At 45.6% G+C, this 12461-nt stretch overlaps 1 protein-coding gene and 1 long non-coding RNA gene across 2 annotated transcripts; both read left to right on the top strand.

Annotated features, from left to right (window-relative positions):
* The first annotated feature begins 6064 nt into the window (after positions 1-6064).
* On the top strand, positions 6065-6857 carry LOC123082517 (uncharacterized). Its single transcript, XR_006439041.1, has 2 exons — positions 6065-6272; positions 6378-6857. It is a non-coding gene; the product is annotated as an uncharacterized lncRNA (long non-coding RNA).
* Positions 6858-8092: 1235 nt separating this feature from the next.
* On the top strand, positions 8093-9617 carry LOC123082516 (UDP-glycosyltransferase 73C11-like). Its single transcript, XM_044504842.1, has one exon. It carries the CDS (start codon positions 8144-8146, stop codon positions 9560-9562), a length of 1419 nt encoding a protein of 472 aa, XP_044360777.1. The 5' UTR covers positions 8093-8143; the 3' UTR covers positions 9563-9617.
* The last annotated feature ends 2844 nt before the right edge of the window (positions 9618-12461 follow it).

Here is a 12461-nt window from a genome sequence, read left to right as displayed (position 1 = left end):
GGAACTAGATACTAGTACTTACTTTCGGGTGTGTAGATCGCAGCTCCCTCGGCAGTTCCGGAACAATTACGGTGAACTCTTTCCAAACCCTGCTAGATAAAAAAAATAATTACTTGATATCAGGAAATGAACAAAATTGCCGATATGGTGCGATAATGATCGATTGAACTTACTTATGGAGCATTTCAGTCAGGTCCGCATAGTCCTGGGGATTTTTTCTTCTCGAGTCTAAAACCGTTACTACTCCCTCGTCAAGCTTAATCTCTAGGAGAATAAAGTGGAACCTGCGCATGCATGCATAACTCATCAATTACATAACTATAACCTCGAGTAATAAGGGAAACCGAATATGCACATGACAGTAACACTCACTTGAAGTTGTAAGGAAAGTGTATTTTATCTTTGTTTTGATTTTTAAGTAAAGATTGTAGCAAGTTGACCTCAGTATTGTGACATTTTTTGAACCGTACATGCATGTAAGATATTTGGGTTAATGAACCCAATGTCATAGATTTGTGCTTTACTACATTCGACGATCTTCAATCTTCATAATATACTGAGATAATTACATATACATGCAATATAAGTGCTGAGCTATATATAGAGACTTAATTACAAAAATAGTACTTACAGACAGTAGCAAGTCACGAGTGTTTTGTCAAGGGCCTTTTGATTGTATAACTGGAATAACTCGTCAAATTCAACAGACAACAGATCCATTCCAACGAGGTCGTGCTCCTCTTTAATTCTCAGCGTCAAAGTATTCTTCCTAGACTCGCTGCAGGTTTTCATGTACCATTCATGGAATCTTCGCATCATCGTTGTTAGAGGAGGATGACTAGGTTTGACGAGAGGCTGCCTGTACTGGTATCTGAATTTGTCCACCTCCATTGTTTCAAACTCTATATCATCGCTTAGGTAATCAGCAGGATTGGTACCAGGCACCATCCCCGGCTGATTAGCGACGATATCGCTAGACACCTTGAGCGGGGGCATGATTGGTTCGCCTGTTAGCCGAGCCAGGGAATTTTTTCCCACTTCTTCATTCTGCTAACCTTTTATCACTCGAAGTGCTTCCCGACCGCCGCACATCTTCATATGTCTGTTTAAGACAGCAGACAAAGTTGGAATCCGGCGGAGGCGGTGGTGGTCGCTTCAGGGCATCGATAGTGCGCCTCGCTTTCACCGGATCTATCGTCCCCTTTGGAGGTGGAGGTTTCTTTGCAAAAAAGTCCCTCACTTGGGCTTCACAGTTCTCCGCATTTTCCTTCTCGGTCCTCTCATATGGTAATTTTTCTGGAGCCTTGAGAGATGGTCGTATTTGAATTGCCTCCCGCTCTGCTTGTACTGCTAGCCGCCGGACCGACGGCGTCTCTCTTCCGTCGCTGCTTACGTGGCGCAGTGCTCCGACGCGCCGGAGGAGCCGGAGCGGCGGCGTCTATCTTCTGCCGTTGCTGACAAGGCAGAGGAGGAGGCGGAGTGCCCTCACACGCTGGAGGAGCCGGAGAAGGAGGCGGAGTGCCCTCACGCGCAGGAGGAGCCGGATAAGGAGGCGGAGTGCCCCGATGCGCCGGAGCAGGCGAAGGAGGAGTACGGAGTGCCCTCACGCGCCGGAGGAACCGGAGAAGGAGGCGGAGTGCCCCGACGTGCCGGAGCAGGCGAAGGAGGAGACGGAGTGCCCTCACGCGCCGGAGGAGCCGAAGAAGGAGGCGGAGTGCCCTGATTCGCCGGAGAAGGAGGACGAGGAGGAGGCGTCCAGTTTGGAAGCTTGATGTACTCCTTCCTCTATAGACATGTACTCCTCAAAGCATTAACCAGCTGATTCTCCTCTTCACCTATAGGGTGGTCAAGCTCCAGCTCCTCAAATCCCTCACGAACCGGGACCAATGCCCTCCGAGGCCCGGCCGGCGCCCTGGCCTCACGAACCGGGACTGATGCACCCATTGGTCTCGGTTCGTGAGTGAACCGGGATTAATGCCCTTTTCTGGCTTGGACCAAAGCCCGGTTTTCTACTAATGTACCCAGAGGATAACCTCAGTTGTGCATCCAACTTAACCATCGCAACTAGAGATGTTAATATGCTAGGGAGCATAAAGGGTCTAAGTATAAACTGCCGACTAGTGAAGGATCAACCAACTACTGCGTTGTGATTTTCAACCAATTACTGCGCTGTGATTTTGAGCCATATATATCACTGAGCTGCTGTAAGCAGAGGAGATAAATTGTGGTGCAAGATAGGACAGGGACTGGAGTGGTTCTCAACGAACTACTGCGCTGTGATTTTTATCCTATGGATGTGCCAGTGCAGAGAGAATGTCTACAATGAATGCAAAGGTACTTCTTTTATGCGTTCAAGGTTAATAGTGGAGCATCCATGGATAAGAGAAAAAGAGAATCCTATAATTGGAAGTTTTGCAGGCTATTCTCCGTATACTTCCATAGCCACACAATAACACATTTTACCCAGACAATGTTGGCATGGTATCCTACAAATTATCTCAGTAACTCCCCACTAACCATGTAAATCAATTTAAATACTTAAGTCGCCTTTGCAGCACCTATTGAGACCCTTTATGTGGTTACTCACTATGTCAATTCTTTTTTGAAATGAAGCAGACATATACTAAATACATAAGACTGTCCTTCTGCATAGGATGCTTTCGATAGATGCAGCGGGAAGCATGTGTTGTATATTTGCCAATGCTTACATCTAAAGGGATAAACAAATAGCCATGCATCCCATATGATATATAAACGAATGCCAAGAGGGAAACTGAATAGAGGGACAAAAGAACAAAATAAGTAGCAAACAAATTGCAGGAACACATTACACATATGGATTGCACGTTAAAGGGACTAGAGAAAATCATTAGCGTAGCAAAAACTGTTCATAATCAACATGCTATTATTTAGCAAATATAGTTTGAAATTGGGCGATGAACACGACAGCCCATTGCGACTAAACAACAGAGGCAGGTAGTTAGGAGGATCATTAGAAAGCTGTTGACCCGCTAAACTAATCATTACATAATTACTGCACTAGGAGTTGAAAGCATGCACAAGCAAGACATCGATGGGTTACTATTTGCAAGTAAGTTTTGATTAATTTTTAGCTGTCTGTTCTACGCAAGCGAGGGAATGTACCGACCTTGGTTTGAAGAAAAAATAAGGCACTCATTGATCTGTGACACTCAAAATAGAGGCCCGGATGATACACTCTACTTCTCTCCCATGTGCTTTAAAAAATCGTAACAAATAGTAGCACCCGATACCTCCATTGACCACAACGATTTCCATGATTTCGCTTCTGCCTCATAGTTTGAGCTTCCCGCCCTTCCTTCAAGCCAGTCTTCTCTTCTCCTCTTTGTATCTACTAGCATCCGATATGCAGAGCGTACCAAAAAAACACCATTCTTCTCATGACTCCAGGCCCAGAAATCGGTCATTCTTCTTGTGCTCAAAGGGATCCTTAGAATTATGTTTGAATCAGCAGCAACAAACATCTGTTCCACCATGTCCTTCCTCCAAGAAGCATTTGTACTATCGATCAAGTCCCTCACTAGCTGTGGTGGATTGGCCGAAAGACAAGCTCTCGACCTCATTGTCCAGTTTCTAGGGATCCAATAATCTTGCCATATCCGAGTAGTTGCACCATCACCGACTCTCCTTATCAGACCCTGGAGCAAAACATCACGGCCTTCTAAGATTGCCCTCCATACCTGGGAGGGGTGTCCACCAAGTTCAGCTGAAAGTATGTTGGAGTCTGGAAAATATATAACTTTTAGAATACGGGCACAAAGTGAGTCCGACTGCTGCATCAGGCGCCATGCCTGACGTGCTAAGAGAGCTAGGTTAAATAACTCAAAATTCCAGAATCCCAGTCCTCCCATAAACTTTGGTCGTGTCATTGTATGCCAAGATACCCAGTTGGGTTTTCTCTTCCCCTCCTTGCTTCCCCATCAAAATTGGCGTATGAGTTTGTTCAGGTGCTCACACAAGCCTCTAGGGAGTTTAAAACATGACATTGAGTATACCGGCACTGCCTGTGCAACTGACTTCACCAGCACCTCCTTCCCTGCAGAAGAAATAGTTTTCTCTATCCAGACTTTCACTTTACTCCACAATCTGTCCTTTAGATATTTGAAAGCCCCATTCTTAGAAGCACCTACGTCAGTAGGCATCCCTAGATACTTGTCATTTAGAGTTTCATTTGGGACATTCAATATTGTTTTAAGCTCCTCTTTCACACTAGTTGGGCAACCTTTGCTAAAAAATATAGTAGATTTCATTGGGTTAATTCTCTGACCGGATGGTTGACAGTAAGTTTCCAAAAGGTTCGACACCTCCATCGCCCCTCCACCATTTGCTTTGAAAAACAGCAGGCTATCATCTGCAAACAAAAGGTGATTAACTGGCGGTGCCGAAGGGGCCACCTGTATCCCACCCATCTGAGATGACTGATTCACATTCTTCAAGAGGCACGAAAGGCCCTCTGCTGCTAACAAAAACAGGTAAGGGGAGATGGGATCTCCCTGCCGAATACCTCTGCTCGGTTTAAATTCTTCCAACTTCTTGTCATTAAGCAAAACGGAAAAGGACAGAGCTTACAAGATGCATAACAATCTTCACCCATCTCTCTGAGAAGCTCAGCTTTAACATGATCGCTCTCAAGTACTCCCATTCAACTCTATCATAAGCCTTCATCATGTCCAGCTTGAGTGCACAATGACGGTCTTTGACAGCTCGGTTGCGCTTCATAAAATGCAAGCGCTCATAGGCAACGATAATGTTATCAGTAATCATACGCCCAGGGACGAAAGCTGACTGTTCTGCAGAAATAATCTCTGGAAGCACTTCCTTTAAAAGATTAGCAATGACCTTTGATGCTATCTTATATAGGACGTTGCACAAACTTATTGGCCGAAACTGTGAAAGAAGGGTCGGGTCTTTTACCTTTGGAATTAGCACCAAATAAGTTTGATTAATGCTTTCCGCACTCTCCTTTCCCTCTACAATCTTCAGAACAACCGCCGTCACCTCAGCTCCACATATGGCCCAATGTTTCTGAAAATAGTGGGCCGGAAAACCGTCCGGACCCGGAGCCATTGTCGGGTACATTTGATACAACGCCTTCTTCACTTCTTCTTCAGAATATACAGCATCATGCCGGGCTCGCATATCACCTGTTACTTTTGCTAGGACCGCCTCCAGTACATCCTGCATATTATTGCAATCTTTCGAAGTATACAGCTCCTTGTAGAACTGAGTTGCCATCGACTCAATCTCGTCAAACGTCTTCTGTCAACTGTCCGTCAGGTTTTGCAAACATAGATATTCTGGGTTTTTTTGCGCCTCAACGCGGCTCTTCTCTGAAAATACTTCGTGTTCTTATCACCATGTGTTAACCAGTCCATTCTTGATCTTCGTTTTTCTAGAATTTCTTCTCTTTGGTACATCTCCACCAGCCTGTTTGTCACTTTTATCTCCAAGTGGCTCGGTCCCACTCTCCCCGGAACACTTCTTAAGACCTCCAGCTCTCCCTTGACATGACCAAAAGTATTCCTATCCCAGCTGGACAAATTTTCGCCCAAACTTCTGAGCTTTGCCTGTACTTCTTGGACCAACGAACCAGCATTCAATCTCCCCCACTCGGACTCAACGAAGGTTGGTAGCTCGGGGTGTCTCTCCCACATTAGCTCATATTTAAAAAAATTCGGTGCTCTTCTCATATCCTCTCCCACCAAGAGAGACAGAACAATCGGACCATGATCCGACGTCGCAGAAGTTATGTTCTCAACCTCCGCATCCGGAAACAGGAAACTCCAGGCTGGGTCAGCTACAGCTCTGTCCAAGCGAACCATAGTATAAGTGCCACGAGTAGTTTGTATGTATACAGTGTATATTGCCATTTGTCGTTTAATGCTAACTTGATTATGGCCCAACGTTGCAACTTTCTAGCCCAAAGGCCCAAACATGGGAAAGCACCGTTTGAGCCTTGGCCGCTAGTTGTAGACGTCAGATCAGCCGTGAGATCGAGCAGTTACTTTCCTATATCGATCTATCCTCCTCGTAATTTCGTTCGTGGCATTCTCGTGGATCGGTATGACCCTGCGCCGCCGCCCCTCGCTTCTAGGGTGCATGGAGGCTTGAGATGTCGAGAGGGAACTTCACTTCGTGCGATTGAATCCATTAGAGATCACGAGACAACGACTGCTTGTGCGCTTTAGCAGCATCATACATCAACAGATCAAATTCAACTTGAAGGAATCGAGGTATGTCACCGCTGTATAGTAGTTTTGGTAAATTTTTGCTTGCTTTGAAGAAAATAGTTTAATTTACTAATTTGATAAGGCAGATTCTAATTTAGAAATCTACAGTGTGGCTTTTTGTTTATATTTTCCAATGATTGAAAGATGAGGAGAGGGAATACAAGGAAAATGGATTCGTTTTTTCAAGCCCATTGCTTCCAGCTCAAACATATGTGAGAGTGCAAATCCATCGGATATCGATCTGAGGTGTAATTCTCACCTCTGACCGAGGTTTTAATACACCGAGGATGGATGAGATGTCTTCATGTCATGCTGCAAGTGGATAGATAAATACCCGACATTATCGGATCGGTCCGACCAGAGGAGATATGATAACATTATCGCTGCCTCCGATGAAAGTGGATGCTTGATTATATGGATTTTTAATGCAACGAATTCACATGTGCACCCACATGTCCGCTCCAATCGCCACTGCAACCTGACTCGGAAGGGAAGATTTACGCTCGAAAACTCGGCTGTCACACTCAAAGCCTGATGTACCGCAAAGTTACCTATATGATCAATTTGAGCTTCATGCGTTGCGCCGTAGACACCACCATACAGAATGAGGGCCACCACTTGGTGATGTTATTATGCCCTAATGGCGTGACCTTATTTAGTTGAAGAGGAAGCAGGATATGATACCACACCTCTCTGGTGATGGACCAACCCAGAAGCATGTGCGTCGAGTGTTCTGAACAAATTCAATCAAGGTGTGATGTGTCATTTTCTAAAAAAAAAGGTGTGTGATGTATGACTTTCTCATCGGTTGCTGCTGCAGACAGCAACAATTGACAACCACATACATCATGGCAGGTTGTTAAGCAATACCAACAAGAAGGAAGTGAAGAGTATACATGAATTGTATAATGACAGACTGATAGTATTGTTGCAGTTGCATGAATTGCCACACCGGGAAATCATTCCTATAGTACAGTATCTGCTGCAATATTATGCATTTGCCAGCAGGGAAACCCTTTCCACTCTCGTCCACCCTCATCAGTGTAAGAGCCGAGTACAACAACCATTGAAGTCCTGCAATGGGTCTTCTCTGTTGGAGCCAGCTGCGATGAGGTGATCCATCTGAGCATGTACTCGTCGACCATGCTGAGTGGGGCAGATTCAAACACAAAGACCTGATCGCACTACTGTTGCAGCTCAACGACACCATTTATTGACAGAAGATGGTGTACCGTGACCGAAGCAGGGCAGGTCAACTCCTTTCTTCATCTCTAAGTATTGCAAAGTGTTTGATCAGCGGTACTAAAACAAGGGTAATGGACTCCCAGAAAAAGCTCGACAAGTTTTGGCTGAGATAGAGGGATGCTGAATCTTAAGGGTCTTAATTTTGATCAGGTGCAGATTGGCAAGCAGCACATGCCAGAGAAGACTTCACTGATCAGCCAGCCAGTGGTGCTTAGACATGACGAACAACGAGGAAAAGTGATCAAGTTATTGGTCTTGCCACTCACCAAGCGTAGATCTACCAAGCGCCATGAAAGGAGAGGATGTTACTGTATTTTACAGTGGTGTTGCTGTTTTCAGCATCCTTGTATCCATCCATGGGTGTGAGTGTTTGTATCGGCTGGTTTTAGTATGTTCGGTGATGGTTGCTTTATATATAAAGCGAGAGGAAACCCTTTTTCGTTAATGGCTGGAAAGTTTGTGAGTTGGAGAGCATGAATCAGCTCAGTGGATCGCTTTATATAGTATATACACGGCATTCGCTGCAGCTCGACTTGTTGACATACAGCACACGCGCGCTTTGTATATAAATACAGCTCCATACCGGCCGTACATCTCAACTGCAGTCTATTTTTCTTGCACCGTCAACAATGGCGCCCGCGACGGCGACGGCGATAGAGACATCCATAATCCTTCCACCACACTTTGTTCTCGTCCCGCTCATCGGGCAGGGCCACACCATCCCCATGTCGGACCTTGCCTGCCTCCTCGCGGGACGCGGTGTGAGAGTGAGCCTCGTTACAACACCTGTCAACGCCGCGCGTCTACAGGGTGTAGCCGACAGGGCGCGGCGCGCCATGTTGCCCCTGGAGATAGTTGAGCTCCCGTTCCCGCCGGCCGACGACGGGCTGCCCCCTGGCAGCACCGCCGGCATCGACAGCTTCCTCCGGTTGTTCCTGGACCTCTACAGGCTGGCCGGGCCGCTCGAGGCCTATGTGCGCGCGCTGCCGCGGCGCCCCAGCTGCATCATCTCCGACGCTTGCAACCCGTGGACAGCCGGCGTCGCAAGGAGCGTCGGGGTCCCGCGGCTCTTCTTCCACGTGCCTTCCATCTTCTACTCGCTATGCGACCTGAACGTGGCAACGTATGGCAAGGGCGACCACGACACGTCGTACGTCGTGCCGGGCATGCCGATGCGCGTAGAGATGACCAAGGAGACATGGTCGTCCTCCTTCTATACCACACCCGAGTGGGAGGAGTTCACCAAGGAGGCGCGGGAGGGCATGCGCTCATCCGATGGCGCCGTGATGAACACCTTCATGGGCCTCGAGCAAGAGTTCATCACTTCCTATGAAGCGGCACTTGGCAAGCCTGTCTGGGCGCTTGGGCCCTTTTTGCTCGGTAACCGGCGGGACGAGGAGGCCGTCTACCATAGCGCGGTCACCGCTTGGCTCGACAAGATGGACCAGAGCACGGTCATTTATGTCAATTTTGGCAGCTTGGTGCAGATGCCTCCCAAGCAGCTGTACGAGGTTGGACACGGCCTCGAGGACTCTGAGAAGCCGTTCCTTTGGGTGGTGAAGGAGTCTGAGACGGCGTTGCCAGAAGTGCAAGAGTGGCTCCAAGCCCTGGAGGCACGCACGGCAGGGCAGGGACTCATAGTGCATGGTTGGGCGCCTCAGCTCACCATCATGTCGCACCACGCCGTAGGCGGCTTCATGACCCACTGTGGGTGGAACTCCCTGCTAGAGTCCATCGCGCACGGCGTGCCTGTCGTGACGTGGCCTCAGTTCAGCGACCAGTTCCTCAACGAGAGGCTGGTCGTGGAAGTACTTGGGGTCGGCGTGCCCTTGATGCCGTCCGGTAACAACAGGGCCGTGATGCGGGGGCACATTGCGCGAGCAGTGTCAGAGCTGATGGGCGATGGGGCTGTGGTAGAGGACAGGAGGAAAAAGTGCAAGGATTACGGGGAGAGAGCTCATGCATCCGTAGCGAAAGGAGGATCGTCGCACGAAAACCTGACGCGGCTATTACAGAGCTTCATGCCGAGTGGCAGCAAGGAACTGTAGATTATCCAACGTTTGGTTTCATCATTTTGTAGCATATAAGGCATGCATTGTGAGTTATGTCCACGACTTGGCTGTTATTTCAGCTTTCACCTAGGCCGGCTCATCGTAGTGATTTCTTCGTGGGATGGCATGGACAAACGTGATCATGATGGCGTAGTATGTCGACCGGCAAGGGGCAGTGGAATAGGTCGTAACTCAGTCATGCCCTGAAGAATAGGTCGTTTTCAGTTAACTTTAAGAGTAACCAGAAGGATACCCGCTCATTGCAGCGAGATCACTTTAGAAACTAAATTGTGTAAACAAATAGGTATGACATATAAGATACATTATGTTATCAAAATAAATATGCAAAATTCAGTTGATCATACTCGAGATGCTAAATTTAATAGAGATTGGATGAGTATGTATTGTAAATTATTTGTGTGAACAATTGGATTGTTTAAGTAAGACTGCTCACAATGAAGAATAATTTAGACTAGCAACATGCATATATTACCAGGCTATCTTACCACCTCTATAGTGGATACAACTAGGATCATACATATGTGTAGTGTCATACAACTAGGGTCGCTAAAGTGAGCCAGAGGGCATTGTAGTCTATCCTACGCTCAGACCCACCGAACGCACCTGGTTGCCTGCTTAGTCACGCCATTCTCTACTTTACCCCATCACGTCATGCAGATGGTAAATCTTTTAATTTAGTTACTTTATTTATCTAGTTTTTTACTGGGGTGCGAAACGAGAATGAAGGGTGGAGGAGGTTGCATGCTTATGGTAAATCTTTTAGTTCTGTTACTATGTTTAGCAGTTTTTTTCTAGCGGAGGAAACGAAAACGCTACACAGATGACGCTGTTTTTTTACCACCTTGAGGTTTGAGAATGAAAAGCAGGTGACGCTGCATGTTGACAGTAACCTTTTTAGTTCTGTTACTATATGTACCAAGTTGTGTCTCTAGCATGAGTAATGTGAATGCGGGAAGGAGACGTTGCATCCTGATGGTAACTAATTTAATTTTGCTACTTTATTTAACATGTCTTTTTACAAGCGTGTAGTATAAGAGCCATGGAGTGAATGTATCAATCGGTAAAGCATCTTCTTCCATTACCATTTACTTTGTCCTTTTCATTTTACAAATGAAAAGACAGGTCTTTAGAGTTCACACATCTTAATTCGTTACTAGACATTAGCATGGTTTTACTAGAAACTGTATTGGTTAGTAAAGCATTTTCTTTCGTTACATATACTTCATCCTTTTTACTACCAACTTTGTGAGCAAGGCACATATAGTAATTCGTTACTAGATATTAGCATGGTTTTACTAGGTTTAAGAGCCAATGGGCCGAACCACCCGGATCTTTTTGCTTGGTAAAGTATTTTCTTTCATTACTACATATTCTATCCATTTTACTGCCAACAATTGGTGACTTCTGAATCAGGGCATACATGGACCAGCACATACGTTGGTAACCAAATTAATCCCGTTACTATTTGTTCAAGCAATTTTACCCTCAACTAACTAATTAGCGGGGCGTACCTTGACCAGCGCATACTATGGTAACAAAATTAATTCCGTTACTATTTCTTCACCCAGTTTTACCCTCAACAAACTAATTAGTAGGGAGAAGTGGAGCGACCCGCCAGCCTAATTAGGCCAGTGCGTACGATTACCTATTCTGCACGCTCGCTTACTTTAGCGCCACGGACCCTATTTGTTATGGAACGGACTCATTTTGACTTGGTACGTGTGATGTTATGGTAATATATTATGTTACAACAATCTTCGGTTTCCTCATTAATTAAGTGCCAAATCATCTATTGTGCAAAGGTATATGTGACGTTACCAATCCTGTTACTCCCACCATGTTGATAATAAATATAAGTGGAGATGACATGGACAATAAAAATTACATAGTGAGGTTGAGTTGAGTACAAGGGACACTAGAAATAATAAAAATTACATCTAGGTCGTAGAACACCTAACGATGACTATAAGCACGGGACCGAGCCGAAGAACGAAGTATGTTTGGACTACAGAAACTCGAGTTTAGTAATATTACACAGATCCAAACACAATTGATTAAGACGTGGATTCATAGTGAGGTATGAATTGAGTCACTATTGTGAACAACAAAGAATAGTGGATGGTGCTGAAGACCAAAGTATAGAGGAAAGTCACACAAACAGAGACCGTTGCCGTCATGCATGTTGTTGATATTAGCACTATATCGGTTTTTTTTCGAAATGGGGATATAACCCATCCTTAGCATCTGTTGCACAGAGACATTTTATTGCATCGTTTATCGGGATTACACTAATCACATATCACATGAGATTGAAACATGAATCAACCAACGAAAAAATGATATTAGGCACGCTGTAGTTGTCTAATATGCTGACACCTAGCCCGGTAGAATATATCCCGTAGACTAACAGTATATTTCCGTCCACAATAAGGTTTGTCATTCACAAGATGATCAGATATCGGATTGGGACAAGCCACATGAACAAAACAATTAATTTGAGTCGGGTGTTACTTTGAAGAGAACTATAAGGATCAGACAAAGTACAAAAATTATGTCCGTAGCTCACGAGCCTGACAGATACGACTATAAAAGGAGAAACTGGCCGATCAAGCATATTTAGGAGTCCGTTAATTAACGAGAAAGTGGCTGGTCGGGCATTTTTAGGAGTGTGTAGTCTACCCCCGCTACATTACAGAGATCTTAGATTGATGACCCATGTTAGAAGGTTTAATTACATCAAGCCTGACACAATGAAGCCTATTAAACGAGCAAGTGGGTGGTCAGGCATATTTAGAAGTTCGTTCAAATTATGTTTAAAGCCTACCTGCGCTGGGTGCACAGATCAAACAAGACAGAAGCTTGTTAAAAAAAAATT

Source organism: Triticum aestivum, chromosome 4A (genome assembly GCF_018294505.1).
Source record: "Triticum aestivum cultivar Chinese Spring chromosome 4A, IWGSC CS RefSeq v2.1, whole genome shotgun sequence".
In the NCBI taxonomy this organism is placed as follows: domain Eukaryota; kingdom Viridiplantae; phylum Streptophyta; class Magnoliopsida; order Poales; family Poaceae; genus Triticum; species Triticum aestivum.
This window is presented reverse-complemented; position numbering and strand designations above follow the sequence as displayed.

Coding starts and splice junctions, on each gene's coding strand:
- LOC123082516 (XM_044504842.1), top strand. CDS start 8,144: ATGGCGCCCGCGACGGCGACGGCGATAGAGACATCCATAATCCTTCCA.